General features: G+C 26.4%; 1 protein-coding gene across 1 annotated transcript; it reads right to left on the bottom strand.

Moving 5' to 3' along the window:
• Positions 1-4243: 4243 nt before the first annotated feature.
• Positions 4244-16049, bottom strand: LOC135925667 (lissencephaly-1 homolog). Its single transcript, XM_065461101.1, has 10 exons — positions 15913-16049; positions 15793-15868; positions 15524-15751; positions 15312-15468; positions 10272-10446; positions 9328-9424; positions 8709-8858; positions 6865-6990; positions 6027-6183; positions 4244-4642 (listed from the first exon to the last, which is right to left on the bottom strand). The coding sequence occupies exons 1-10, from the start codon at positions 15942-15944 to the stop codon at positions 4569-4571; spliced, it is 1272 nt and encodes a 423-aa protein (XP_065317173.1). The 5' UTR covers positions 15945-16049; the 3' UTR covers positions 4244-4568.
• Between the last annotated feature and the right edge of the window lie 275 nt (positions 16050-16324).

Genomic DNA, 16324 nt, shown 5'->3' with positions numbered 1-16324 from the left:
ATTTTTAAAGGGGAACTGGATTTATTTATTTTTAAAATATCATATTAAATTGTTAACCTTTGTTTGGAAATAAAAATATAATTGCTGGTGACATAACCCAAAAATCGCTTTGAAAAAACCGTATTCTCTTGAAATGGCCTTTTTTAATATTATTATTCTCTAGAGCGTCCATAAATTAAAAAAGAGATGAATCATGAGAGGTATAATGTATAAGAGTTATATTTTTATTTTGTTATAATACCTCTTTGCGTATATATGAAAGTTAAGTTTCTAACAATGCAATCCATGGGAATACTTCTCACACACGGACATATATAGGTTTCTATATGATAATAACAGTTAATAATCTTATTGTATTTATTAAGATTTTTTTCCTAAAATATATAGAATTCAATGTCAAGTCTGATGGATAACTTCCAAAAAAGAAAAGCTTAATAAAGAAGAAAAAATAAATTTGAGAACTTACCAACGTGATTTATGAAAAATTTTGATATCAATATGAGAAAGCAAGTAGACAGGAATGTTGGTTTGAATTTATGCATTTTTTTTTACTTAATTTAAAAAAATATTTTCTAAAATGTAAGTTTTATTTAAAAGGCAGGGAAAAATATGAAAAGTAACAGATAAATTTTTTAAAATCGTTGATAGTGATCGAAGTTGGTATTTATAAAGTTTCAGTTAAACCTTGGAAAAAATATCCAATTTCATAGAGATATTCGTTTGTTTTTTTAGGGTAACTTTGAAATTTTTATCCTTTTTTTAAATATTTAAATAAGAAAAAAAAAACCTTGTAATTCAAGGTTAACTTTAACCTTTTTTGGTGTAATTATAACTTCGGTATTATGCTCATTTTTTTTAAACTTATTTAATTTGTATATATATAAAAAAATGTTTTAAAATATTAATCGTTATATTATATTTCATTTAATTTTTAGGGGGAAGTCATGACAGGTTTAGCAAAGTGATCCTATCTAGCTAAATAATTCTAAATTGACTTGGAGTGAGTGTCTGACCAAACCTAGACAAATAAAATTTAAAAAAACTGAGACCATTTCTACATTGAAAAATTAAAAATCAAATAATAGTCTGTCTTTTATTTTTAAAGCAAGTGCACTATTCGAGATGGCAACTAAATTTTGATTTTTAAGAGAACGAATAGTTTTGGAAAAAGATTCAATTATTTTTTGTTTTTAAATTTATTATTATTTTTTAATAAAATTTTTTGAATTAAAAATATATGTCAAAAAACAAATAAGAATATATTAAAAATTAAATTGAAAAAAATATGTGCATATAATCTATGAAAAAAAACATAAAAAGAACTAAGAGAAAAAAATATTTAAAAAAGGATACATATCACCCCAGAGAAGAGTAAATGCATAATAAATTGCTGGAAATCTGCCGACAAAGGTAAAATCCTTCATTGGGGTCTCCTGAGATCTTTAATTTTTTTGACATATTTTAATTGTAACTGGCGTTACAATCACACTAGAACCTCAGCATGGACCCATCCCTAACCCCTCATTCACAGTTAGAGCGAATTCGCGAAGAATACAAAAATACAGCATATTTCGTAAACTTCGCAGCGCGCTAACTGTGAATGCAAGGTAATTTAAATCCAACAAGAGTGTCGTAATCCAAGCAAAACGTTTTTTCGGAAATATTCGGATTAAAATTTAAGTGGGTATAATTCGAATCTCGACAAAAATTAAATGATTTTTTAAAATATTTATAATTTTATTATTTTTCAAGAAATGACCATAAAATTGTTAATTATACTTCAGCCAATAAAAATAAATTTTAATCTGCCCTCAGAATCTTATTTCTAAGAATAAAATGTCGCATGGAATTACTCGGATCTTTGGGGGAAAATAGACTCGGATCGGTTATTCGAATCTGGTAGGACTAGTGATGTTAAATGGCTCGTTTTAAGCCGATTTATAAAAACGGCTAACTCGATATTTTAGCCGGATAAATATTTGCTAAGTCTCATGATTTCGCTAATGCTAAGCCTCATTATTTCGCTAATAGATGTCCAAACCTTTGTTCCTTCTACAAACAAAATCTTCATGCTTGCGTAATATTATTCTGGATGAAATATTGATTTAGCCGTTTATAAAAATCGGCTCAAAACGAGCCGTTTAACAACACTAGGTAGGACCCGAAAAGAATGGGTGCTATAGAGGGTTCAATCTTATACATAAAAATACTAATTTACATTTATTATAACATTATGTCATTTAGATATTATTTGAGGTCTACAATACCCGATCCATTTCAGCCTGTTATAAATTTTTGCACAAATTGCCCGTCCCGTTAAAATTTTACTTAAAGTCCGCCACGGCTGAAATTTTTTTATAAGAATTTACAGGTCATCACATTTTTTATATATTATATCACTAATTTTTTCCCGATTTCTATTTCTACAATAACATACTTATAAATTGTGTTTGGTATCTGTAGTATTGTGCATTTGTTATTGGATCATTTCGTAAATAATTCGTTTTATTTTTTGTAAATTTCTATATTATTTGAATTTAATATTTCAGTTAGACACCTCTTAATATACAAAAAAATTAACATATTATAATTTATTTGGTAATTAAATAACTTGGAATTCAAAATATATACCATTTAAATGACCGAGTTGTATATTAAAATTTTAAGGAAAGTCAGAGATTCGCGATAGTCTGCCTGATTTTTTATATATAATTTGTTAGGTCAGATCAGAAATTTTTCTATCTAATTGCAAACAGCGGGCCGAACCCGCTTTATGGACGACCACCGACTTAAAATTTTTAGCCCGGCACCTTAATTTTTATATTTATAAAACCTTTGACTTTGCACGTTTTTGCGTCCTAGGTCGGCTTAATTTGGATACTTAATTGCTTTTTAGTATAGGCTAAAAAATATTTGAACCCTAAGTTTATTTTAAGTATTTGGTGGCATTGTGATTTTTCGTATTTTATTCCAATTTCTTTATTGTTTCGTTTTTTTAAAAATCTTTTTTGGCTATTTAGACGATAGTTAAAAGACGTGTAAATAGACGGTTATTAAGTATTAAGCCCACCTAGGAGAAAGCATATTTTCTTTAAATCAAATTTAAATTGGTTTTAACTATATTATAAAATTTATATTATATATTAATAGTAATATATTTTAAAAGACATTCTGTAATCAAGTTACCATTTCATGTGAGGAAAAAAGGTATTGAAATTTTTTTTATTATAATTAAAGTATATATTTTTATCTATATAAATAATAAAATATAATTTAAGAAAAAAATAAGTGGTATCATATGGATATGATTTCCTTTAGCAATAACAGAAGGCTTAGGCAATTTAAAAAGAGAATATAATTAGATATAGGAGAATGTTGCATTGATTGATTATATTTACCACTTATCAAATCTAGTATAATTAAAATTAATAATTTTATCACTTTATACCAATTCTACCAATGGGTCCCTAGACCTACTAGGCTATCATTTTTTTAAATTTTAGGTTAAAAAAACTGGATTCATAGTAGAATGCGATCCGACAGGATTTAGTAGCTCATCTAGTTTTTAAATATGTTCGTGTCAGTTTTTCTTAAAATCAATAATTCTTTGATTATCATGAATAGAATTGAAAATAAAATTTAATATTTTATAAAAAAAACTTGATCTCATTAAGTTTTAAAAATCGCTCAATTTTTAAATCATATCGGATAGAAGTCCACTAATCTAACCTAAATGGTAAAATATAAGAGGGAGAGGGGTCGAACCTAATCAAAATATAGTTCGATTCGAATCAGGGTTAGGGAAAAAGTCGAAAATAGTATCATGTTACATAAGATAAGACTTTTGTCCCATTTTGAAAGTGTAAAGGCCAGCTTTTGTAACTGTTTTATTTGTTTAAGCAACGTAATTTATCTTAAGAATCATAATTTCTTCATTTTCGAACTTTTCGTTGTGAATATTGTTTTCTAAAATCATGGCAGCAAATGAGTAAAATTTTATTATTTCTGACAAAGTATTGAGGAAAATGAATTTAATACTATAGATTACAACATCATATATAAGGACAGATTGTTTAAAGTATCATAAAAATTTAACTTTGACTTTCACTTATTTTAGGTTACATAATATTATATTAATTTACAAGATATAAGCGGTAAAAAAAATTTTATTTTCCGCAGCTGAGACCTTATTTCCAATAATGTATGAAAAAATGTGTAAGAGGGTAGGTATATCCTTGTAACAATATATGACAATCATTTTATATTAAATTTATTTAACACATAAAAGCACATGTATAGTTGAAATGATCAAAATATGCTTAAGTATCACATGGTAATGATAGTGTTTCGGTATTGAAAGCGCCTATAAATTTTACGTGTATTTATAGATATAATATATATTTTTTTATATCAGTTTACAAATATATAATAAATATTAAATACAATTTAAGTACTTATGTTTTGCTCGGTATGTAACATAACTTAAATTTAATATAATAAATAACTTTGAGATATACTTAGTATAGGATGTGTATATTTACTATATAAAAAAACAATATATTCTTCTTTTAACGGCATTCCCAAATTTTGATGGTCTGATCAACGCTTCCAGTTACAACAAATGGGGCTGTTTTATGAAAATCTTCAATTTAATAAAAATTTTTAAAAAATACAAAATTTTAATAAATTTAAATTGTAAAATAAAAAGAGTATAATCTTCGATTAAGAAAAAAAAGAAAGCTTACTATAAAATGTAAAATGTTTGGAGTTTTTTTTTAACAAAACAAGTGGTTATTGTTTTTAAAAAAATGGTTACCAGAACCGTAGCGAATATCGGTTCAGGTAAAAATAAAAGTACATGTTCCAGGTTAGGCTTTTAAAAATAATAATATCGATTTGTTCAAAACCCGATTCTAACCTTTTGCAAGAAAAATATGCCTCGATAAAATTGGCCAAAATATTCAAGCAAGTTTTTAAATAAGAAATGAGTAGTAAATTTTGGGCAGTATTTATTTCAAATGGTCAATATAATCATTTGGTATTTATCTCAAATTTTTGACAAGTTATTAATTATTTTTCTAGTTTTTTTTACAAACTTGGGTAGTATTTTAAAAAAGGGGCAGTTTAATAATTATTAGGTGTATTTCCTTTGGCAAGTTAATTCATTTTTAGACTTTGGGAAATTTTAAATTCTTTTGATTTTAAAACATAGGAATGGTTTGAGTAAACTGCTAATAGGATCAATATAATTCATTTTTACAAATACTCAGGTAAACTGCAAATTTTTTAAAAACTAATTATATTTTCATAAATTAAGTTCTTTTCTTTTCTACATGTAATTTTATCGAACAAAGTTGTTTAGTTATCCTCTATGTAAAACCAATCATTTTACATATTGTCATAATATATTTTGGAAATCCAGCGTATTAAGAGATCATAAAATATCTTTTTATTAATTTAGGTGAATCTAATTAAATTTTTAATCAACTTAAATTAATTTTTTTTAGACGGTGTTCAATTTGTTAGGTCTCATCCTTAAAGCACAACTACTTAGGATTATGGACTTTCAAGTGAAGAAATTTTATTATATTAATGTTTGATCCTATATCGAGTGGGCTTGGATCCCTGGTTAAAAACTAAATCATTTTTAAAACGAATAAAATCAGGAATAATAATTTATAGTAGTGTTGGACTCATTTGAGCCGATTTTTAAAAACGGCTTGGCTAAAAAATATTGCCTACGAGATTTCGTTATGTGCCATCTATGAGAAAAATCTTCAAGTCTGCGTAATATGTTTCGGGATAAAATATTGAGTTAGCCGTTTTTAAAAATCGGCTTAAAAAGAGATGTTAAACAACATTAATATATAGTATTTAGCAGATGCACAGGTTTCGAAGAAATAACTTTTCGCTCGGGATTTTTTTTTGATTTAATTATTCTAGCCTACCTTCAAAAAATATAACAAATTTTAGTTGCTATAAATGAAGGTCTATAGGTGTCTAATATTTATTTAGTCATTATTTACCTATTGATGTACAAAAATGAGAATGAGCTACCAACATTTTTAGGCATCTTTTGTTGACGATATCCCAAATTCTCACCGTTTTGTCGTCGGAGGCGCTCAAAAGGTATTTACCGCCAGGGTGAACGACTAATCCCCGAATCCAGTTATCGTGGCCATGCTAAAAAAATATAAACAAATTTTAAGGAAAATGAGTGCGCCAAGCAATTATTTTTAGAAAGATGTAGGGGTAAAAAAATGTAAGGCTTATTGTCATTTATTTTGCAAAGAATTAGCAACGACGTTACTTGTAAAACAAAATGAGAAGTAACTAACACGTGACTCCTAAAAGGCACCTTTACAGAAATATGAATAGTCACCAAAATATACAAATATATCTTTATAGATAATCAATGAGTAGAAATTGGAATGAAATTTTCGATATTATACATATTAGCACATGCATTAAAATAAAATATAAATGGATCATGTTTATTTATTTAGACACTTGGCTAGCTGTGATGATATCGTTTCAAGTCATATATATATCTCATAATGACTAGTGTTGCTAAAGTTACTCTTCAAAGTAAATAGTTACTTTGTCTAAAATGCAAGTATTTACATAGTATAGTAGTTACCTTACTTGTAATGTTTAGGTATAGTAGTTACTCAGATTTAAAAAGTATCGGATAGGTTTGCCTTATAAATATATTTATAGGATACGATTGATATATTGTCCTTCGAAAGGTAAAATAGATTTTTAAAAAAATGGCACGATTAGCCCCAGTCTCACGTGATAATCAATAAATTCAGTATAATATCGCATTGCAAATTAAATTAATTTATATAAGTTTAATTATACTAATGTAAAAAGGCAATATGCAGAATGCGTGTCCCAAATTTTTATGCTTTTATCCCTTGATCCCGAGATTAGTATATTCAGAGTCGTATTTTGTAAATATTGGTTCTTAGTTGTATCGTGAGAATTCTATGTTTCGTATATACAATATATAAATAAAAATGTAATAATAATAATAAGTGAACTAATTAGTTATACTTTTATAATAAATAGAATACAGTACTGTAGAGTAGAGTAGAAGATAATTTATAAATAGATTAAAATACAGATACATTATCTAAAAACCTATCTAGATATAGATACATTCTTTATCATACTTATATACAGGTCTTATTATGAGAGCACAAAATATACAATATTTTTATATTTGCTCTCATTCAATTACCATACAATATAATAATAAAAAAATGTCAATACTCCTATTTTTATCGTTCTTCCGAATAAATTCTCATTTAAAACGAGCATTTTTTAAAAAAAAAATTTTTATACATTAAACTATTTATTAAAAGTCAGGGGAATATTTATAAAATTATTTTTAAAAATTCTAAATAAATTAATTTGCTAAAAATAATTTTAGGCGTCAATAATGGTAGTATTTTTTATTATTAATGGGCGTCGTATTCCTTTACATGATAAAAATATCCTTCACAATATTGAACTGATATCTATAGATTTAAGTTAAAAAAATATTTAATGAATATTTATATACTATTTTTATATTAATTTTAATATTATATATATTTTTTATTATATTAGTTTTAATATTTTTTAATATATATTTATTTAAATTATATGCCCATATGAAATAAAATGAATTTTGCATCGAAAAATTTTTATTTTAATATAAAAAAGCGATAAATAAAAGTATATCCAAATGTATCTTAAAAAGTATCTAAACACAGATACCACATAGTATCTAGATATAAGTACAGATACTTTTATAATTGTGTATCTAGATATAGATGCCACATTTTTATATTTAGAATATTGGAATACTAGTAAACATTCTAAGAATGATGTTAGGAAGCTATTCTAATTGGCACTTATTACCAATCTGGTAAAACATAGATGTGTGTTAATTGTAAGTCTATAGATTTAGATTCGACTCGAATAATAATTCATAATCCTAATTAAATTTCGAGTCAAATCGAGCCGAATTTTTATAATAAAATGTTCCAAATAAGGCCGTTCGACACTCGGTTCGACACTCGGCTGTTAAACAAACTAAATAAAACTACAAATAAGATGCACGATAGAAAGAAGAAGATAAAAAAATCGTTTTTTATATCTTAAAATCAAGCTGATTTTTAAAAAACAACCAAATTAAGATTTTAACCCATGAAAAAAAGATTAACTAAACCTCAATATTTAGCCAAACGATGGCAGAAAGGGTTTAGGCTTCTTTAACGAAATCGTGAGACTTTGGTAATATTTTTTGGCACAAATATTTATTTAGACTTTTTAAAAAAAAAAAAAATTAAATCGAAGTTTTTACAACATTTAAATGAGGGGCTAAGTTATTTTTAGCGTTATAGACCATATAATAAAATAAGAGGGGAATGGAGAGTGTTGTTAAACGGCTCGATTTCGCCCATTTTGAAATTAAGATTTTAGCCAAAATAATATTATGCAAGCTTCGAGATTTCGTTTATAGCTGTCTAAATCTTTCTGCCATCTATTAACAAGATCTCCATAATATTTTTTTTTGGGTTAGCTTTTTTAAAAATCTGGCAGTTTAATAAGACTAGAAACGAAACACGATTATTTCGGTTTCGTTTATTTTGAAACATTATCAATTTATTTACTTTAGGTATTATTTTCAAAATATGATTTTAAAAAACAGCAACTTTGATTGGCTCCAAATTTGAATTGGAAATAGCTTCTTGAATATATTTGTACGAATTTAAAGGGGCCCATATTATACATTCAACCACGTGGTCGTGGTCTTTCAGTTCTGCCTTACATTCTTTTGATCCAAATGTCCAAATGCGTATAGTCTGTGTTATATATTGAATTAAAGAAAAATCACATTAACATTTTGATGTGAATTAAAAATCGACATATTATGTATTATTTAATGAAAATTGTGAATTGGTGATAATTTTCACTTCTCCAGAATTTTATAAAAAATTTCCTAAATGAAATATAAATTGACCAAACTTTTCTATAAAATGAGATTTTAAAAGGGAAGCATATTTTTAAATGATTCATTGTAATAACTTTTGTAGAATTATTTACAGACCTTAAAATTAGAGTGAAAGAAGAACGGGCTGGAAGTAAGGAAATCAAGACCACGAGGAAGGCCCAAAAATGACATGGATAAAAATTGCAAGGGACAATATGAGGAAAATGGATCTCGCAAATAGCGATGCTAAGAACCGCCAAAAATGGAGAAGGGGAATTAGAGTTTAGAAAACAATCATTAACTGGAGAAGAAGAATATTTAATTTATAGGTAAAAAAATACTTGATCGTTGGAACAAGTAGCAAAATGCGACCCATCCGTGCTAACTTTGACGCACCTGACCCATTCTCTATGACCGTATAAAGTCGTAAGGCAGTATCTATAAAAAATAAATATATTATTATTATTAGAGATGCACCAATGCCATCTTTTTTGATACCAATACCTGAAACCAATGATATATGATATCTAGGCTGAAGATTCTTTCATTTAAAATGGATATCAATACACAGCTGGTGGTACTCCATTTTAGTTTCCCATATAAATTATCTTAAAATTTTATGAAAACATTTTTTTAAAATCAATAATAATATAAAAAAAATTATTTGGGAAACCAAAATGGTGCGCCACCAGCTGATTTGTATTCAACGACCTTTCAAAGTGCATAATGAATGAATCGTCAGTCTAGATAAGAATTAAATGCCATTTCTCGGAACCAATACTTATATATAATATTTACCAAAAAAAGTAACTTTCTTTATTTCTATCTTTTTTTAGAAAAGATTAAATCAGACAATATAAATGATTATAATAGGAACGAAAAATATAAACAAGAAAGCATGAGAAAGGATTTTTTTTTAAAAAAAGACTTTAATTTAATAAAATAAAAAATGTTTAAAAAAGGTACTATTTATGATAAATTATAAAAAGTTATCGATTGTATTTTGCAAGGAAATATATTTTTTAGTGCCAAATTGGTTTAGCATTAACTAAAAATAGAAATAGGAGTAATGAACCGATACTGATATTTGGAATCGATACATCTCTGTTTATTATATATTTTACTAGTGTTGTTAAACGGCTCGAATTGAGCTGATTTTTAAATATTTTGCCTTGCGTAATATTTTATATTGAGTTATCCGTTTTTAAAAATCAGTTCAAATCGCCGTTAATAACAACACTATATTTTACTCTCTAATATATAATAATAATGATGGTAATCTTACCCCGTATTAACTTCCCATATTTTAACGGTTTTGTCCCTAGAAGCCGATAACAAGTAGTCACCATTAGGAGTAAACGTAATCGACGATACGTTATGATCATGCCCTTGGAGCGTCCTAACACATTCGAATGATTGAAAATCCCAAATCTTAATACTCATATCGGCCGAACATGACGCTATCGTTAAGGGGAAAAGTGGGGGGGGGGGGTTGTTATAAAATGAAATGATATAGTAAAGCATATTTAATCTTATCTAGATTGGTTCCTATAATTTGGTTTAAACCGGTCAAACTTTTAATAAAAAAAAATCTTTCCATCAAATTGTATATATTGAACAGGGAAACCATAATCTTCGAGGGGATATATTATAGAAGTTTCACTCTATTTTTATTAATATTTTATTCAAATAAATTATATAATCGGTGAAACATTTCATTAAATAATCATCAACCAATATTAAAAGATATCGCAAATGTGCGAAATCGTTAAATGAACGCTTAGGTCAAGTGAGGCATTTAAATATTATCCATCAATTAAATTTCTGAGGAATATTTAATTTTATGAGATTTCGGGTTCAGGATTCTTGAGAAAACGTTGTGGAAGACATTTTCATAAGTGGAAGGGGAGGGATTGGAGGCTTGGGCTCCATTTTTTTAGGATCTTTATTTGTATAATTATTATTATATCTTATCTCTAAGATTTTATTATTGTATTTGTATGATTTTAAATTACTAATAATAGGTTATAAATTAATGATGGTAAGTCAACAAATAAAAAGTTATTAGCAAAATTACCAAAATTGGCATCAAGATTCATGATAGAACAAATAATATAGAGGTAATAAAAGTAATTTTAATTAAAAATAAATTTTTTTTATATCTGAAATGGCTTATCATTAGATTGAATTCTGAAATATATTTTTTAAAAAATTAATATTATTAATACTGGTGTAGCGTGGATACTTTTATAATTTAGTAGCGGTAGCATAAAAAAAATAATCAAAAAAGATTTGTGGCATCTTTTAAAAATGTGATAACAATGAATTGGTTATGGTGAAAGAGTGTTGCAAATAGCTCCATTTGAGCCGATTTTTAAAAACGGCTAACTCAATATTTTATTTAAAAATAAATTACGCAAGCCTAGAGATTTTGCTCAAAGATGGCTAAAAGGTTTGGACATCAATTAGCGTATTGTCGAGGCCTAGCTAATATTTTTCCAATTAAAATATTGAGTTAGTCATTTTTATAAATTGGTTCGAATCGAGTGATTTTGCATAACTAATGGTGAAATTGAAAACCATTACAATAAATGATTCATTACCTTCAAGCGCTAAGGTTATACGATTAATTAGTAAAGTAATACTAATACTTAATACTAAGAAGGTCACGAGTCGATCACGAATCGTAGCGTCTTCAGGAAGCGTCCCGTTTCCCAATTTTTTTTAATGTGTAAATTTTATTAAATAATTAAATGTGACCATTATAGTCTTTTTATTTCGCATATGTTTTCACGCACTTTTTTAAATATATAAATAAAAAATTTTAGATGATTTTATAGAAATAGAAAATTAAGGATGAGGGTTTTATTAATTTTAAAGAAATAAAAGCTATTTTTTCCTACTAGATATCAATATAAAATATTATGAAGACAGAATTTTACTTAATCATATTTTGCTTGGGGAAGGGGCGGTTGGCCTAGACTCCCTTTCCCCTCTTTACGCCACTGCTCCCAGGATTTCGCAAATTTTAATTAATTAAAATTCCAATAACTTAATTGTCGAGATAATGATTGCGAAAAGAAGTAACTAGCTTCAGCTACATCATTTAAAACAAGTTTTTTTAAGGAAAGAGGATGTTGCAAAAGACATCTTTAATTTTTTTTAAATAATAATGATTGTTTATCTTCCAGGGCCCTATAACATGAAGCTACAACGCGCATGCGTCATTGAAGTTTTAGAGGATGCCCTATTAGTCAATCAGTATATATTGAATAATAGAATATCCTTTTCTGTTATAGGCAAGGGGGGAGGGTCTAAACATCACTGGCTTAGAAGGGCATAGAGGGCTCTGTTTACGTTTATAACTATCTTTTAACAATTTACTATTCTTGTTTTAAATATTATTATCAGAGATTTGCAAGAGAAGAGATCTTATCTTACCAGGTCCGAATTTTCAAAAAATTCATCTAGCCCGACCTGCTATTTTAATTTTATATGAAAAATAAATTTGGAAACAATCATGACCTGTTCTTTTAATTTTATATGAAAAATAAATTTGGAAACAATCATATAAACGAATAAATATACAGGAATCAAAGATACATTTGTTTTAATGCGATCCGAATTAAATACTGTTTTCTAAAAAAAGTAACTTACCCACTTGCAAGAAAAATGATATTCATAAAAAAAATACGTATCGCTTGGTAAAAATGGCAGCTGTGACTCGGAGGGTTAAGATATATGAAATGGACGATATCAAGTGAAGCATGGTAGATCGGTAATTCGATTTTCGGTAAGAAAGGATCATTTTTTGTATCTCTGAAAGATTAGGGTGAAGATTAAATTATCGAACCCGACCGATAATCATGATATAAATAAAAATCTGAACGGTAATTTGGACCCGGTTTTTTACTATGGGTTCTAATAACTAAAATAAAACAAAGTCATTATTACAAAAATCGAAATTTTTTATTTATTTTGCAAATATTAAAATTAATTAAATATGATAATAAACACAACAAAATTAACAATCATTTCCCCTAGAATAAATATTAGCACCCCACATAAATTCTTCATTTTTGAGTATCCCTAATATTATTTAAAAAATTTATTTTTAAGTGAATTTATAATTGCTCAAAAATTAATTACCATTATTTTAAATAAACAAAAAATTTATGCTTTTTATCACCCTAAAATTAAAAAGACTAAGCTTATAACCCCTAATGATATCTTGGTTTTAATAAATGGGAATTTTTTTTATTTATAAATTCCATTTTTACGCATTAACGTAACTTAAGAAATTGTTTCTTGATAATTTATTTTACTTCTTTGCCACTAAGTCACATATTTGGGAAATAATCGTTCACAAGGAACGGATATTGATTGAATTGCTTATATTAAATTTGATAATTATTTAAAAGATAATATAATTATATAATAAAAAAAATATGTAATTTTTCTTTTGGTTCACAAAACCTAAACCTAAGAGTAAAAGCCATTAATATTCTAAAGACCAAGCCATCCTGGTTCGGTGCAAACCTAAACGTTGTTTAGCACTGTATAAAAATTATCACCCACTCTTGCAATCTAATCTTAATTTTTTTTATTTTAAAATGATAAAATAGTCAAATTTTAAATATTCGTTTTAGAAGGGGTAAAGAAAGTGGGACAGCTTTTGGGTCTTATTATCTTTATTTTAAATATAAAATTTCATATACTTGTTGAAATGAATTGTAATTTTTAATAATTTTTTTTATAAAGAAGGCCCACACAAACAATCACCAACTCACCAAACGATTTTGAATAAAATAATTTATTTAAATTTGAAAAAGTTATAAATAAAAAAAAAGAAATCAAATAATAAAAGATACACTAATACTGATCATGATACTGGCTCAATACCAATGGTCAATACCCAATGATAATTAACTAGGGGTGAAAAAAAGTATTTTGTGGAGAAAATATAAATGTTATTAACCCATAAATATTTTTCTTGCAACGTTTTCATTATCATAAATTTAATTTTTAACTGTTTAAATTTTTTATTAATATCCCTCAAAGATTGAAAAAATAAATTGTCGTACATTGAGCCATGAATTGATTTAACATTTTCCAAAGTTTGTTAATTTTTTCTCCATATTTATTTTTACTTTTAAATTTTGTTGAGATTTATACTTTATTATGAAGGCCAACCATATATAAGAAAATAAATATAAGTTTCATAAAGATAATTTTATGATATTTAATAATAAAAAATATTGGGGGAATTATGATATATTTTTTTGGTATGCTAAAGAGTGGTATAGATGCATCTTGGACTAAAATGGTGGCTAAATATAATGAGCCAGGCAATTCATACATAAATTTTTTTGGCTGGGCTAGATATACATAAAAAATAGGGCAGGTCTTCACAAATCTGATTTTATGTAAAATTTTAATAGGCTACCCTGGGCATTAAAATCTTGATATATATTTCAAACTAATAATTAATATTAAATCTAGTATTTTGATTATACTGTTTAAAATAAATTACATTATTCTTATTTCTTTATATTTTATAACCTGTCTAACTAAATATTGATTCTATAAATATAATAATTTACAAAAAATTAAACAAGTTAACAATTGATTTATAAAATGGTTGTAAAATAAGTAGCCATAGAGGAGAGATATAAGTTTTAATTGATATAGGGGAGAAATTAGATATAGAAATTAAAAGTGTAATGGCCAAAAAATTTGTACAAAAATCTTTTAACAGGCTGGGTTGGACTTTTAGCAAAATTTTAAAGGGCCAGGCCTGAAATAGGCCAGGTTGGAGAAATTTTACAAAAAAATTATGAGCCAGGCAACTTGCACAAAATATTTTTATGGGGCCAACTTGGGCTGGGATTTGCCAATCTCTTGATAATAATATAGGTCATTATAAATAATAATTCATATATGACAACCATAATCATACATTTAAATTTAACTTCAGTTAAAATATTAAAGATTAATTTAGTAATAAAAAATACTTTTCAAAATTAAATTAATTCATATTTTACTTAACCAAATTTATAATCATATTTGTAAACTTAACTTCAGTTAAAATATTATAGCTATAAAAAAATACTTTCCAAATTAAAATTATTATTTAAAGGTTTAGAGGATACAACTCTGGAGTATGGAAAAAGATATTATAGACAAAAAAAATTTATCATAAAGAATTAATATTATACTATTTTTCTGACTCCTTAATTTCTGCCCAGCCACTTTAGTAAACATATTTTCATAGATATTAATTTTTTCTTCATAATTATCAATTATATATAACAATAAATTTTACCTAGGAGCTTTCCTAAACTGTCAAATGCAATATCTTGAACAGAATCAGTATGTCCTTTAAGGGATTTTTCAAATTCCCCACTTTCAAAGTCCCATATTTTAATTGTAGCATCCTCACTGGATGAGACAATGTAGCTATATAGTGGATGAAACAGAACCTGCATATTTTAAAAAATGTATCCTTTTGAAGATTGTCAAATAGTATAACTGTACTTTAGTCACAGGTGCCCTATGGCCTGATAATACATATTTTTCTGGTGGCCTAGGAATCCATTCTAATGGACTTCTTTTATCTCTTGTTGGTGCACCTATTATATATTCCTTTTCTGCTTCATTTAATTTTAACTCTAAATCCATAACTTTCTTCTGTAATCTGACAACAGATGACCATTTCTTTTCTAATAACCCATTAAATTTTTTATTAGACTCCCCATCATTAATCTAATAAAAAAAAATTTTAAATTTAGGATCCAAAATTATACTTGAGCCTCTTTACAAAATTCGGCAAGTGTGTTAAAAAACCCATTGGAATTTAGGTATTCTGCTATAGATAAATTTCTAAATGTTTTATATTTACGATATATAAAAAAGGTATATCTTACAATTCTTCTTTTTGTCGAATAGATAAAACCATTAATTTATAGAATATTAAATTAGTTTATTATCTGAACTCATACAATGTTTGATTTTTTAGATAAATATTTGTGGATGGATGTTGATGACCGATAACACGAGCGAGTTAGGCAAGAAATAGTGATTCGATTGTTTCAGGAATTTTATATGCCAACAAAAAAAAACACAATTTAGTCTTCATTATGGTGCTGTACAATAGTTTATTCGATCTGATTAGTATCTCAGTAATTTATCGGTACATGCATACAATCGATATTTTACACGATAATTTTTCCTAATACTAAGAGTATTTATTATATGTTAAATAAAATTTTGGTAAATTTTCTGATATAAAATTTGTAAGCTAACGACTAGTGTTATTAAACTGCTCATTTTGAGCCG

Source organism: Gordionus sp. m RMFG-2023, chromosome 3 (genome assembly GCF_954871325.1).
Source record: "Gordionus sp. m RMFG-2023 chromosome 3, tfGorSpeb1-WG-v2, whole genome shotgun sequence".
NCBI classification, from domain to species: Eukaryota; Metazoa; Nematomorpha; class Gordioida; order Chordodea; family Parachordodidae; genus Gordionus; species Gordionus sp. m RMFG-2023.
Note: the sequence above shows the minus strand (reverse complement) of the source record. Positions and strands in the feature narration are given on the sequence as shown.